A 16027-nucleotide genomic window follows, 5' to 3' on the forward strand; every position below is an offset into this window, starting at 1 on the left:
AACTTAAAATGAGCCATATAGAAACAGCAAGATCATCATCCCACTGTGGTATCAAACATTAAACTTAGGCAGGAATATAGTCAAAGTGAAACCCTGACCTTTAGCCCAAGCTAACGTTGACCTAAACAGCATCAGAATTTCAGTCTTCACAATCTGATGCATCAGTCAACACAGTCTCACAGAAATACCTGGTATTTCTCCCTAGTATAAGTCAGCCCACAGATAATTAGAATAGTGGCTAATCAAATTCAGACTAGAAGTTGTAATATCTATATGAAGTCTCTGCATTGCAGATCTAACATTCATACCACCCCTACCTGCAGCAGCGTCCAGCTGCAGAACCTCTTTTCCAGGGCACACAACAGAACCTCCTCCAAGACACTAAGACCTGAATTACGTGACTACCCACAAGGTAATTGTTAATCTTATTTACAATATGCATGAAACAAAAATCTGCATGTGCATCTTTACTCTAAAGTTCATACCAGAAAATCAGACTACTAATGCTGTGCATAATTGAAAGACAAATAAAGCCTGGGAATTACTGTCAGCTGTAATGAAAACACACTATGATTTTTAGATTTACGTTTTATGGAAACCAATCTCCTATTAAAATTATCTGAAATGTACTCAAGTGACAAAAAGAGAACGAAGAAAGAGAATTCACACGCGACTGAAACTAAAGATGACAGAAGTTACATTAAAAGGCAGAAATTATGTTAAAGAAGAAACATTGCTTAAACAGACATTATACAACTTCGCGTCAAATGAGCGGCAGTGTTGAAGAGACAAAGTACTGGAAGCACACAGAGAGCCGATCTATTTCCCACAAAAAGATACTTCAGATGGAAAACAAAACTGTTTCTATCCAAATAATTTCCCTTTCACCTGTTCACATGGCAGACTTTCATCTAAGTGTTCAGCGATAACACTGCCATTGGAGACATTCGGCAGAAAACTGATCACTGTACTTTCTAAAGGCAAGGGTGTTAGCCCACGTCCAAAGCTAATGACTCTGATTTTAATAAGACACTTGAAGCAGTAAATTAGAGAAAGGAGGTATGTTGCAAAATGAGTGGAAATTCAGGCCTCTGTTCACAATTCTGCAGAAATAAAGGGAGATAAATATTAGATTTAAACTTACTATAAGTCCATCTGCGTGCTTCTCCTCATTATTTTGGTCCTTAAGGAAGAAATGTTACAAATATCAACATAACAATCTTGCATGACTTATCAGTTCTGTGTTAAGTGAGAACAGCAAGTTTCTCTCAGGAATGTTTATGTTTTCAGCCATAAAATATTCCTCATCATGTGATAACGTAACTAAACTTAGAAGATACAATTCTATTCATAAGTCATCGCACCTCTGAAGATCAGAGTTTTCCACAGACCTGTCCACAAAAGTTTCAACAATTTCAAAACTATCCTTTCTGCACTGTAGAACACAATTATGCTTTAGAACGTAGGTTCTTCCCAAACAGCTAAGAGCCCCCAAAACACGGTTTGCAGCACCAGTGACGCCCTGAAAATCGAAAGACACAAAGTTCTCCATTTCTGAAGAACTGTGATTAGTACACAGCTCAGGTTTTCTAAAGCACCTTTTGCTTTTGAAAGGCAGAAGGGCCTTTTTAAGTTAAATGGTTTTAACTTTTGCTTTTTGGTATCAACTAGGTTTTAAAATGTTTTTGAGATTATTTACAATTTAGGATTTGGGGTTTTTTGCTTAAAAACATATGTGAAAGAGCAGGTAACGCATGGAACAAAACTGTCATCAGGGGAAATTACACGAGCTACAGACAAGCTAATGTCCATCTACAGTTGGCATCGTTTAAGACTGCACCAGCAACAGTATAAATTTTACTGAATACTAAGCCAAATCTTTTCACTTCGGCTGCAAAGTTCGTATTAGCCACTGTATCAATCCATAACTTTGTTCGGTGTGAACCTCAAGAGTTGTCTGCAGAGCATTTCCCCAGATTTCCAGTTGTTAAGAGGAACAAGGAAAAAAAAAAAAAAGCTGTAAATAGTATTATGAAAGTTGGTACCGACTTATGTGTTGGTACAGACTTATGTTTTGATACTTTATACATTCTTCCTTAGCTTACATAGTTGGCAACAGGCTGCTCAAATATCATGTCTGCTAGTTGACATTTCTTAAGAAAGGCTTTCCATGACAAAAATGACATTAAGGGCAATGAGCTCCATTGGGTTGCAAACTTACAAAGAAGGAAGAATAACACTCGAGTTCAAATATATATATATATATATATTTTTTTTTTTTTTTCAATATACAAAATTTCCATGTTATGCTATCATCTCTAAGACCTAAGAAATAAAACACAAAGATGCTGCATTGGTACTGAAGCTTGCTATCCTAAGCCCAGTGACGCACAATCAGCACCGCGGCACGTTGAGGAGTTAACAAAGGCAGAAACGCCACAAAACTGGGCAGGCAAGACTGACCAGCAATGATGAAGTGAAAAAGCCAAAAGATGCAAAACTAAATATTTAAATGATAAAAGCTACATCATAAAACATATTTTTCATATTTCTAAGACCATTACATGTATTTTACAACACACACATCAGCAAAGCTGGGCATCTTCAACTGCCATACACACCAAAGGGACAACGCAAGCCAAGTGCTCCACCTACCCATCCCCACTTTTTTTATTTTGATTGCTTTTTGAAAAGTAATGTGTGTGTTAGAACATATTCCTATTACGCTGGTATTTGTTTCATTATTTTGAAAATGCCTTGGGTCACCTCAAGTACAAGTGGCACAATTACACACTTGATTTACTGTAAGTTTAATGAAAATTTCACCATCCGAGTCCTAAGGCAGGTTGTTTTAAGTGTCCACAAACTACTCAACTTAACACAAAATTACAAAAAAACCCAAAAACAAACAACAAGCCAAACACCACCAAAAAAACCTATGTTTGCCTCAGGGTACCCAAATAATCCAAATAACAAATGGCCATGTATTTGAAACACAGGTGTTCTGAGTGTATAGAGAAGTGGTAACAATTTTTGAGGTATGCAAACAACCAGCAGGTAATTGTGAAGTCTGTCTCCTAGCGAGAAAGGCACTGTAGAAGTAAAAATGAGGTGCAGGGGTGGTGTTAATGATTTATTTGCAGCAGTGTAAGTCAGCAGCCATACTTGCCTTGCAGCTTTGGGAAAAAAAAAAACTTGAAGAATCTTAAAAGGTTCTACACTGAAGAACAGAAAGCTATCAGTCAGACGCAGTACACTTTTACATGTATAATGCTTCATACACACCCAACTTACAGAACTGTAAAAATAAAGCAAAACCCCCTCTATTCTTAATTTCCTACAGCAGTGAGAAATCAGGATACCAATACAGTTTATAGAAAGAGGCAGGCAGGGGGAAACAAATGTCATGTAGTCAACAAGTTAAGTTGCCTAAGATAGAGAGGAAGAAGATGAAGAGATGAAGTGGAATAAAGGTTATTAAAAGAGCAGGAAGATTTATGGAGGGTATTTTTCACTATATGTGGATTAACTTCCAATTAGCTGCACATAAACCACTCATTTAAACCACCTTCAATCTTTCTACAAGAGATTTAGATATGGTTTAGAAAAAAAAAAAAAATCCATTCCCCATTGGATAAACCCACCTATTTACACTGGTTAATATTTACTGGTACTGAAAGAAGGACTTGTGACTTTGTGTGACACAAAGCAAGGTTTAGCATTTTTGGGGGACCCAAATTCCACCTACTTCTATGCTTAATATGGTAGTTGGATTAGTAAAGCACTGAATCCGATTAAAAAAAATGATGAAAAGTGCCTCTACAAGTTCAGTTTTGTCCATTAGCAGCAAACTACCTAATGAGCTTCAAAATATGCTTAGCATCAGCACAAGCTAAGCACTCATATTTGTCTGTCCCCCAATAAACTTCCCCATAGCAGAAATGGAATTTGATATTCAATAGAAACAATAAAGTTAACTCAGCCACCTATTACCAGCTTTGAGCAAGAACCTGAGAAGCAGATTATAATTCTGCTCTTTCAGATTTGCTAATTACATAGCAGAGCTTATAAGAAAAGAACAACATTTCATAGGAATTAAACCTCTGAAAATAACACCTATTAAATACACTTATACACTAATGAGCAAGTCATTCTTTGCACAGGGTTTCTCTAAGTGCTACCTTAATACAGCAAGTCACACACAGCAGGGTAAGAAAACCAGCACATTGCCATCTCATCTATCTACAATTGACTCTACCAAATCCCCAAAGAATGACAATACAGTCTACTGGTTTCACTGTACCAAAACAATTCTAAATACACCCAGTACTAAACAACAGCAAATTATGAAGTACTGACAAGGCTTTTCTCACTGCCGCGACAGTGAGTTATTCAAATAGTATCACTGCATGTTAAATAGAGACTGTTCTAGCTCTGGAATCATGTGGCACAAAACTCTTTCAATGTATCTTACTACTTGCAAAATGGTTTTGGTTTTATATAAACCCGTTAACTAATGCATCTTTTCTTCAGAATTTTTAAGCTATTGACTGAAATTTGAATTTCACCCAATATGCACTGAGCCTTCTAGTGAATAACTGCTGATCCTACAAGGTTCTAAATACTTCAGTTTTCACTGGCCGCGAAATTTTTCACAATGTATCAAGCATCTAGAATGACGACAAAGAGCAGTATTGTTTTGAAAGCTACAAAAAGAAAAATTATCTAGACTCGAGAAAAAACCTGAATAACTTAAGCCTATTTCTGAATAAATCAGAATTCATTAAATTCAGCATTATGTTCTGACAGTACCATAAATTAATTTGTTTGAAAAACACCGTCTTCCTTCACTTTGGTTTCAAGTTACAAATCAGCAGCCTGTAACTAACATATCCTAAATATAGTACTCTAAAAAAACCCCGCCCCAAATCTCACTAAAGTTTAAAAAGTAACAAAATATTTCAGTGAAAAGCATAAGTGCATTACCCATATTGCATACCCAAATAAAACAATTCTTACTTCAAGAATTTCCAACGTCATCATGAACTTTAGACCTATTAAAAACCTTGTAAAACCAACTTAGGTTATTAGCATCACACCCTTCCCTTTTTCTATTTATGTTAGCCACACTCTTAAATGAAGCAGAAATAAGGGTTTTGTTAAGTTTCTATTCTGTCACCCTTACGTTTGTTGGTGTTCTTATTTAGTTTAATAGCAAACTCGGCAAAATAAAGTTTAGCTCAAAATCAAAGCTTTGTTATCAACACAACTGTTACCGTGAATATTAACAGGACTGACTGCTATGGAACTCAGTACTTCAGAAGCTTCACTAAAATAGCAGCATAAATCAATTTATACCATTTACATCTGTCTATATATCTCCTGGATCATGCAGAAAGCATGTTTAGATTTCAATTGTTTTCACACAGATTAATAATTAAATTTTAATTAATATAATTAAAATTCAAAATATTTACAGTGTACTTACTTTAGCAATCTGTAGCAACACAATGCAGTGTTTTATTGATTCTACCATGCTCTAAGAAAACAAAAATAACAGAAAAAATACCTTGTGTTACTATAATATTTGGTATTTACAAGTATTTTTATTATTACACAGAATATGAACTGAAATATTGGGTGAGAACTAAATGGACACTCACTTCTGTAGAACCCTTACTGTCCCTTCCCCCCCTCTGTTTTCCAGAGACAACACACAGGACAACAGGCAATGGCCATATATTGAAATAGAGGAAATTCATCTTACACATAAGAAATCTCTCTTTTATTCTATGGATGCTTAAACACTGGAACAGATTTCCCAGAGAGGCTGTAGAGCCTCCATCCTTAGAGTTACTCACAATAACTAGATTTGGTCCTTGGCAACCTGCTCTGTGCTCTGAGCATGGGACTGGGCTACAGACCTTCAGAGTTCCTTTCTACCTCAACTGTTCTATGATTTTATGATTCCATAAATCGGACATAAATCGGAATACAGCACCAGAACCAGGCTGCCTCTGCCATCACACGGTTGGACCTCGTATGGACTCCCACTTTTCTGCAAAAAGCTTTACAAACTTTCTCAAGAAAATAAGGTGAATTTCAGAATCTGTATATCATAGATATAAAAATTAAATAGACTTACACTGGTTGTTTCTTTGAGACTTTCAATTTTCTGTAAAATAAAAATAGTATGGTTAAATACAGCTCTTCCAGCATCTAGTTTGACCTAAATAATGTATGAACACTACATTTTAAGTTGACATAGGAGAAAAAAAAGCAACCTATGTGCTAAAGACTGTTTCTGTATAAACACAATTTTAATTTTGTAATGGACAAGACAGAAGTCAAACTGACAAGTAAAGCTTAAAGGTGACAAAATAAGGAATTTTTGATCAGTGACATTATGCATATTTACCCAGTCTACACTTTGGTTTTACACAGCACAATCAAAACCAACATACGATACAAAGGGTACCGAATGGTGGAACATTCCAACAAACAATATTACCTGAAATTACCATCATCCAAGTACAATAAACATATGCACTTAAGCAAAGTTAAAAAAAAATCATGGAAAATAACAGTGCACACATGTTTCTGCTCTTTCCAAGCCTCCAGTGAAAGTGCATCTGGAAATCTGCCTACTTAATTTTATCTAGAAACACTGGTTCTTAAGGATTTCCTGTGTGGAATTGCACTTCAGGCATGCAAAAGGCATCTGCATGCCGCTTTACACAGAAGCACAACCTAAGAGGCATATGCATCCTGTTGATGTCCTTGGCTCTGTCTGCAGAAGGCAAAATTATTAAATTGGTCTCGGCGCTGAACCTCTACGAATTCAATTACAGGACCTCTTTGTTTTGATTAATATGAGTCTCATGTGACTTGAGTCACAGCCTTTATGAATCTTGAATAACAGAAGTGTGTAAAGGGACATTTTTTCCTCACACAGCACTGCAAACCCAATTCTACACTGTAAGAGAGCATCACGCACCTCTAGATCTACAGAAATGAATAGTCTCAGCTTGTGGATTTAAACAAAAAAAATAAAAATGCACTGATGGCTTCTCAGCCAATACCTGGGGAATTTTTTTTTCAGTTATGCTTTTTTCTCTCTATACTATTCAAAGGATGCTATAGATTTTCTTCATGATTAATTGGCAAGAGGCGGCCTAATAGCACCCAGCCCCAGTCTTTTCCACTGGAAAGACTGGACCATGCTGATCTATGAAGTAGCATATCAGGCATGTTATATCACAACTTTATAAAATATTTACTTCTGCTACTAGCAGAGAAATATGCCAACAGCTAAAAATTCATTCGTCTTCTTATTCATGTCTCTACTATACTTCCAGTCCAAACTTTATGAACACATTTTGAAAAAAACATTTAAGTATGACAGTGGTGAAGTTTTGAGCCTTTTAGCAGCAAAACAGAATAGGCAATGTACCCAAACATCCAGATCTTGTCAGATGAAAGATTATGCAGCTGAAATAAATCATTCTGCCTCAAAGCTTTACAGCCAACTGTAGGCAGCTGTCAGCACTTTTGATTATTCTTTACGTATTTTTTCCCCAATGTGCTATTGAGTATTTACACACCAAGTAACTTAGTATCTCATTCCCTTCACTGATACAATATTTGCTGAAAATCTGACAGTGATGTCAAGCCATATACTGTAATTCAGTCACACTGTTTTCCCCCTAGCCATCTGTAATTTTCCAAACAGTAGATTAAGATATTGCTATTCTCACACATAGGTACAGAAAAAAAAAAAAAAAAAAAAAGGGAATTTGTCCAAGATCACACTGAAGATCTGAAATGAGAAAAACCTCAGGACACCTGGTTTCCAAGGCCTATCCACAAATTATACAATCGCAATATTTTCCTCTGTGGAAATGAATTATTTGTGAGCTGGCCAACTTTAGTAACAGAACACATTAATTCAATATTTTTCACATTTGTGCTGTATGGCTACCTTGCAAGAATACAGTACAGGGAACTGGAATACTGTCTTTAAAAACTTACACAAAATTATGAGAATAAATACAGGCAAGTCAGACAGACTCAGTCCCTGGGAAGACCCTTCTAAAGAGCATCAGCCCTGGTATTCAGGGCAAAGCAACCACCGACATGAAAGTCTCTGGATTTTTATGAGCAACATGTTATTCTAGAATGATGATATAAGCAGCCATAAAATAAAGTCTGAACTCGCCCCCTGTAAGATCTTATGCAAACGTACGATAGATATGACACTACAGAGGAAAAAACCAAAACAACAACAACAAAACCAACAACAACAACACAACAAAAAACCCAATCAAAAATGTGAATGATACCTTGTGACAATACCACTCAAATTTATCAGGCTTACAAGAGCGATTGGTTTGGAGAAGTTAGGAGAATGCTTATATCTCGTCTCATCAGCTGTACAGAACCACATTGTTAGGTACACATGCTGCTGCAATCCTTGTAAATTTATTATTGTCTTTTGTTTAAACTTAGAATAAGCTTGCATTAAAGTAAGGAATAGAGATAAATTAGAAAATACAAAGTTGTAAGGGAAATCAAAGAGGTACGTTGAAAATAAAAAAACATTACCAATAAAAATAAAATCAATCTATAATTTACTACTAAAAGTTATCAAAATTTTCTCTCTTCAACATCCCTACTCTTTGAAAACTGATGAAGATAAAATTTTAATATGATAGTTTCCCTAGTTTTAGGTAATGAATACACATATTTTTGAATGAAACATCAATTTCCTGCAGACTTAGATTTGCAGAATGCAGCCACAAGCTATATCTAATCTAACCAAATTGCAAACTGCTGCTGAAACTACTCCATCTATTTGCACCTCCGTGACATCCTATTTTTTTATTAAGCCAGTGGAGAGCCAATAGAAAGCTAATTTTATTTCATAGAAGATGATTTTTGCCTCATTCAACAACCATGTGAGTACAGAGTGATCAGCTCGTCCAGCAATGAGAGGCAGCAGGGGCAGCCAGCTCCTGAATCCATGTGCTCAGCCTTGGGTTTACTCCACAGAATGTACTCGTTGTGAACCAAGGAGCTTAAGCAGGCTACACTTCCCTCCAAAATCTTGTTAAGTGATGTCAGCTTTGTTCCAGTCTGCCAAATATACACCTCTTTGCTCTTCTGATACTCTTGAATGCTTATGGTTTTATTTTCCCTCATACGTATGGTCAGGACAGTTTCACAAAAGTGCACAGAAAAGTCAGCTTCAAGTTCTCACCAATCTCTTGCTAACACTGCAAGAAAGCAAGGCCCTAGCTTGTCTTCACCTTGAAATGCCAGCACCCTCTGATCACACACCTTCTTTTATTTCCAACATAATGGTATATATACATTGTACTCCATCAGTAGATTCAGCAAAACTGGTAGCACTGCTAGTTATGGTATAGACAGTATGAACCAGCTATACATTGCTAGTTGTAGTTCTGCCAGGAGTATCGATGTAACACAGGGAATTAATGATAATCGCAATATTTCTCAGTCTTCAAATTCATTAAGTCTGTATCTGCGCTTTCTTCCAAGTTCAACAGATTACCATGTGTCAGAACGAACATATGCAAGAGACCTTGAAGAATCTCAGAACACCTATACCATATACCATCACCTTCAAAAGAAAATATTCTGTAAACTAAGAACCAGCTCATCCAGTGCTCCATATGCTTGCAAAAACAGAAGCTCATGTCTTAAATGCCTGGCCATAAACAGTTGCAGAAAACAGCACTCAGCTAATTGGGAAGCACATAACACTCAAATAAACAAATCTTGCTTCCTGAGAGGAACAAACTCTGGGTTGGATGGAAGCATGCTGCAGGTTACACTCAGCTCATATTCCGATACTGAACATAAACAAAAAGGAAAACTGCTAAATACAGTATCAAAAAACCTCTTAGCTGCTTTAGTACAGGAAGAGACATGATCAAAAAGTGCTTTGCCGAGTCTTTTTCATTTTTAATAGAGAATAAATGGAATCTATACTAATAGCAACACTCATCAAGATTTAAAACTGGAGGAAGCTGACCTCTTCTAAACAAGCCTCCTGCTTTCTCTCTAAAGCCAATCTGTCTGTTCTGTAGATACCTTGCGGAGATAGAGAAAGAAATCAGCACAGCATGAGGAAAGTCTCCAGGGACTAGAAGCACTGTCACAGGGAAAAAGAAAGTACTGCCTGATCTGCAAAGTAGCATCTGGAGAGAGGTCAAAATTGAAGGACAACTCTTCCTAGTAAGAAGCACGGAAGGAGAAATACAAAATCTTCAGATCTTGCTCTTTCGGTCAGTTGTCTACAGATTAAACACACTTATACAAAGAACATCAGTACTTCAAAGTTATTTTAAAAGCTTGTACATGCAAAAAAACTCCAGAAAGACCATCACTTGTGAAGTCCTTAAGACATCACATAACACATCAAACAAGATGGATAACACATGAAAGGTCACAGCCATTACAAAGCAGTAAACTAATCACAGAAAGCAAACTGTGTTCAAAACTGAAATCAAACACCGAGAGAACATCAGCTTGTTTTTCACAACTGAAACTGGAGGAAGGGAACTAGGATGAAGTCCATCACTACTTTATGATGTTGAAATTAATGTGTTTACTGAAAATAAAAGGAACTCCTCAGTAACAAACCTTTCATAAGGAAACATTAAATCTCCCATCCACAGCACACAAATTCGTGTAAAAGGCAGCATGCTAGTTTCTGCCAAAGCCACATCACCGAAGGTACGTGCCAGCCTTTCTTAAACACAGAGACTCAGCTCTGACCTACAAACTTGACTTGGAAATGAAACAGGAGGGGGTGCAAAAAACTCCACAACACTTAAGCGAATTACAACCTCGCTAGAAAAGTAGTGCTCCCCACACAGCAAGTTACATTTTTGACATCCTTGCCTAAGGTGGATGAATTATGATATTCTCAGACTTCCAACATTCAGCATGCCAGTCACAGAACTACTCACGATGCAGATTAGATTATGTGAAATACAGGATTCTTAGTATTATTTTTTCCCTTCAGAATAGCTTTGCTATTCCTGCAAACATTAAACACTCATCCTTGTTAAATATTAAAAAAACATAAAACTTAAGTTAAAAATGTTTTTGACAGTTGGATGACAGAGGAGTAATTTCCTACAAACTGAAACCTTTTTTAATGTTACAACATCCAGTATTACTAAAAATACCGTTTGCAACCTATTCACAACACAAATAATGCAATTAGTTATTCACATTGCTTTAACTGATTTTGACAACTTGACGGATTTCAACTGTACTTTAAATCTCTATAGACTATAGCAATTGATGCACGAAGCCATCCAGTTAAGCAAAATAAGCAATATTTAAGACAAAATGTACTTGCTTTTCTCTGTTCATCGTCTTTGCAGTTCTGGAGTTTTTCATCGAAGAGCTAAAAGAAAGAGATACTTGTGAAAATACTGGAAGTGTTATTTTTTCAAATATTATCAGCTAGAAACACCAAATTTTCAAGCCCCAAAGCATTTAATAAGACTGTAATCTTGGTCTCTGTCCATCCTCAGATTCACTCTTCTTTCATTATTAATTCCTATACCTTGTCCCCTCAGCCTGAAATCACAATTAGAAGGTGTAAAGACTTAAATACCTTCAGTGAAGTGTGGTAGATGGCTCTGGTGTGGGAGACAAAGGTAACTCCTGATCAAGTCTTTGCAGCTTAGCTTTAAATTTTGGCTCTTTTGCCTACCTCCATTTGTGTTGATATGCTCTTCCCCCTCTCTGCAACTGATTTTTTGCTGAATATCCTCCATGCAATACTTGCCCATTATATCAGAATTAAAAAAAAAAAAAAAAAAAATCCAAACCAGCAGAACTGAAGCAATTCTGAACAGCAATTTTAACCTGCTGAGTCATGGGAAAAGTGTCCTAACCAGCAGCAAAAACTGTTTTTCTCAATAATGTGAGTACTGAGAGATGTAACTCCATCATTCCTCACCTTCCCATCTACTCTTCAAATACACATACAAAGTGCAAAAGAACTGTATTTGTACAAACTTTCTACAGAATGTTTTCACTCAAGGACAAAGAGCAGATTATCTATCACTACTGCAACAAAGTCTGGAACTATCTGCAACTGTAGTTACATATTACTTGACAAAATTTTCAAGATAATTTCTAAAATACCATGAGCAAGACAATGACTTAATTACATTTTAAAATTAAACTTATCTGTGCCATTTACATTAAGCTATACATGCAAAAGAATGTTTCAGTCATCGTAAACCATTTTATAGAATCTGTTTGAGTTATTCTAATTTTTTAACTCAATCCCGAGTTCTGTTATAAGAGAAAGCCATTTTCAGCTTATTTCAGCCCTTAGCATTTAACTTTTAATTTTTATACTTCTAGTAAAAATCTCTTTATTTCAGAAGTAGTTAGAACATATATATCACCCTAAGCCAGTGAGAAAGAGAAAATAAAATTGTACCGTCAGCAGATTTCATATGTAAAAAAGGTATGTTTTCTCTCCTTCACAGTCGGCCAGATGAGCTCTCTCTGCAACCCACATTTACCAGAACATGTGGCAAGCATAAAACATAACTCTGTCATTCTGTTGAGCTTCCTTTCAGCCAGACCTTGAAGTCCACACTGACAAACTGACTTTCAAGACAGTAAATACACCAGTTAAGTTACCATACCTTCAACTGGTCTATCAAGATCTGTAAGTAAGCATCAGCCTCGGTGAGTTTTTTGTCAAAATCATGAACGCTGGGAACAAATCCTGAATCCACACCCTAGATATAAACAAATAAATGACATTCAAATATCTAATTAGAGTTTCAGAGGAGGAAAAAAGGTAACAAAAATATGGTTTTGCCTGTCAACCGACTGATAAAATGTTGCCTTGGCTCTCACCCTGTCATGTGCAAACACAAGCACACAGCTGAACACATTTGTCTTCTCTTTGCAGCTAAATCAGTAACAGTAAATTGCCACACATTTTCAGTGGGGGTATAATCATCACACACGAGTATTTCATTACTCGTAATTGAACAAATCCCCTTAAATTACACTAATTAAAGTCTCTTTGGAAAATATAAAGGAGAATTCAAGTTTTTTTCTGAAGACTGTCTTCAATTCCATGTTCTTACATCTCAGTTAAGACAACAAAACTATATCCCGTTGGATGACTGTTCACACTTCAAACAATGTTACTCAATGCACAGCTTCTTAGCTGAGAACTGAACTAACAAGTGCTAAATCTCTTCATAAATATGGACATATCTTTGAGCTGAAAAATTCAAAATTCTTATTCGTGGTTGCCCTACTTCCTTTACAGCTATAGGGATTTGCATCCTTGCCACGCCACTATAGTTGATATCTTACATTTTGTTGCACGTATGCCAACAAGGACAAAGTATCAGTGCCTCGAAAATGACTACTTTTGTATTTTCTTGCTTGCAAATTTGCTTCCCTTAGTAATGTAAGAGTCAAAGCACACTTCTGCATATAACATAATCCCTACCTTTAAACTGATAAACTATGTATTAAAGACCTGAACAAACTCCCTCTGGGTTACCACATCTTTAATTACAGGAAAGAAAAGAGACAGGATTCTTCAAAATTGATTATTTCTGACTTCATGCACATATGTTATGTAAACACACTTCAGGTTTATTTATACAACAACTTTAATGTAAGCAGAACTGCAAAACAAATACTGAAGCACTCCCAGCCTAAAAAAATAGTAGAATGAAAGTTAAATATGCAGGTGGAAAAAAAAAACCATAAAGCACAAAGAAGCAAACATCAGTTACAGGAGAAACATAATCCTGAGAACACCACAGCAGCAACAAGACTTTCCTACAAACCTAAACACTTTCAGCTGCATTCACACTGATCTAAAATATGGTGTCTTCACTCCAAACTCTTACAAAACCATCAGCTGTGCTGTTCCAACTGCTGAGAATCTGAAGAGCCTGAATGTGTAAAGATCAGCCAGTGGGAAAAGCCATTTTCTACGGGGGAAGATGAGCAATCCATATTTATAAAATGTCACATTTAGCATAATGTTTTCTTTGACATGGTTTGCTTTGTCAGCACAGATAGTTTCTTTCATTTTTTGTACGATAATGGGCCATCATATTAAGAACTTTATTGAAGGCTCTTCAGAGGCGTGAACACTTGTGTGCAATAGAGGAATGACTTGCTCTTACTTTAGTCATGTCTGTCAAGCTGTATGCACAGTATCGTGCACACCCTAAAACTAAAAGCCATCTACTGACCAGAGAAGATATTATTCTTTATTCATTTGCCAAATCTGAAACTATGCTGCATAATAACACCCAGATCTTGACAACAGTTCTACATGAGTAAATCTATCCATACAGACTAGTTTGTAAACCTCTAGCCTATAGCAGACAGTCCACACCGGACAAATTTAGAAATAGTGTTTAGAAACAAGGAGGAGGAAGGTGAAGAGAAGAAACCAACCATTTTGACTAGGCCAAGAAATTAAGAAAAGACAAAAAGCACCCAGTGTAAAAAAGTTATCAAAAAGAAACTAACAGACAGAAGGGAGAGTCCTCTCAACCAAGAAACTTTTGCTACTCCCTTAAACTAGTGAAGTTTAAATTACACTCAAACTAGATATGAAGATGTATTAAATTAGTATTCCATTTCCTTGTTGAAAACAGAATTGTCTGCACAGAGCGCAGCCAACACTATCACTTGTGTAAATGGTCTGGTATGTCCAGCTAAAGAACTCTGGAGGTCAGGTTTCACATATCAAAACTGCATGAACTATGCAGAAAATTTCTGCTAAGGATACTGTATGCAGAAACATATTTTATGGTGGAAGTTATCTGTACACTGCATCAAAATACTGATTTTTATTTCAGTCATCAGTCTCTGACTAGTAATATGTAACAATCTGGTATTTTTAGTGGTGGCTTAAAGATAAAGAGCCATTCTTAAATTTCAGCTTCTTAGCACTAACAGAAAAGCTGATTAAAACATTTAGTGTTACAACTGAGCGGCCATCAACATCAAACAGAGTGAAAACTGGGACCTAAGTTCTATTAGAAAGTTAAAACTTCAATCAATGTAAAGAGAAAGCCATACACCCAAGTATAGAGTCAAACTGACAGAGCACAGAAATCAGACACGAAAATAATTTTGAAAAGAAACACAGGTACTTAAAGCTGTAGCACTTCACTAGTTTGCTCTTGGTTTGTATAAAGACAGTTTAGATTAAATTTCATAAGCTACTGAGCAAATGTACTTAGTCTGTGTTATATGAGATTAGGTTCATCATCTTAATTTCTCACATTATTTTAAAATTGAAAACCAGAAGATAACTGGAAAGTTAAAACCATTGAGAACAGAGAAAAAGCACTGTATAAATAGAAAACAATAAATATTTCAAACCCAGGACTAATTTAGAAACAACAGATACACAAAACATAGATTTACACTAAAAAAAAATCCTTATTTCTTCATTATGTGGTCACCCAAAGACACAATAGAGGAAAAAAGGGGACCCTTCCTCTTTCTTCCCTCCCCTGCCATGTAAGAAATGAGGCTTCAAAAGAAAGGGCTGAGCAGAGTCAATGGAATGGCATTTAACATCTTGTTAAACATATAAATTAGGAAACTGTACATCTGAACTGCCAATGAAATTTTTACCAGGAATTTGCATTATATGCTGCTCACCTATTCATGGGCTGATAAAAGAGGTTGCCTGCAGATATTGTTGAACGTCCACCCTCCGAGGGCAGAGTTCAAAACTCAACTGGATTTGAGCCCAGATAACCTGGTCTAACATACAAGTTGGTCTCACAATGAGAAGGCGCTCAGACCAGGTGACTTCCAGAGGTCTCCTCTAGCTGAAGTTACGCTGCGATTCTAAAATAAGTATCTTCAACTTACCAAAAATAACAACCCAGACTATTTTAGATCTTCAGAAATACATTGATTCTATCCTACTGTCAGTACCAGTCCAAAGTAATATAACCTG

General features: G+C 36.2%; 1 protein-coding gene across 3 annotated transcripts in view; it reads right to left on the bottom strand.

The window, feature by feature from the left end:
* Positions 1–16027, bottom strand: part of OSBPL9 (oxysterol binding protein like 9) — a 61528-nt gene that overhangs the window by 13080 nt on the left and 32421 nt on the right. For 2 of the 3 annotated variants that reach the window (XM_082054032.1, XM_082054034.1), the window contains 5 exons: positions 12708–12803; positions 11396–11443; positions 6146–6175; positions 5489–5539; positions 1145–1183 (listed from right to left, as the gene is read on the bottom strand). In XM_082054032.1, coding sequence (XP_081910158.1) covers positions 1145–1183; positions 5489–5539; positions 6146–6175; positions 11396–11443; positions 12708–12803 — 264 coding nt within the window. The remainder of the gene's footprint in view (positions 1–1144; positions 1184–5488; positions 5540–6145; positions 6176–11395; positions 11444–12707; positions 12804–16027) is intronic. The other variant, XM_082054033.1, reaches the window with a different exon arrangement.

Source organism: Streptopelia decaocto (genome assembly GCF_964273445.1).
Source record: "Streptopelia decaocto genome assembly, chromosome: 5".
Classification (NCBI taxonomy): Eukaryota; Metazoa; Chordata; class Aves; order Columbiformes; family Columbidae; genus Streptopelia; species Streptopelia decaocto.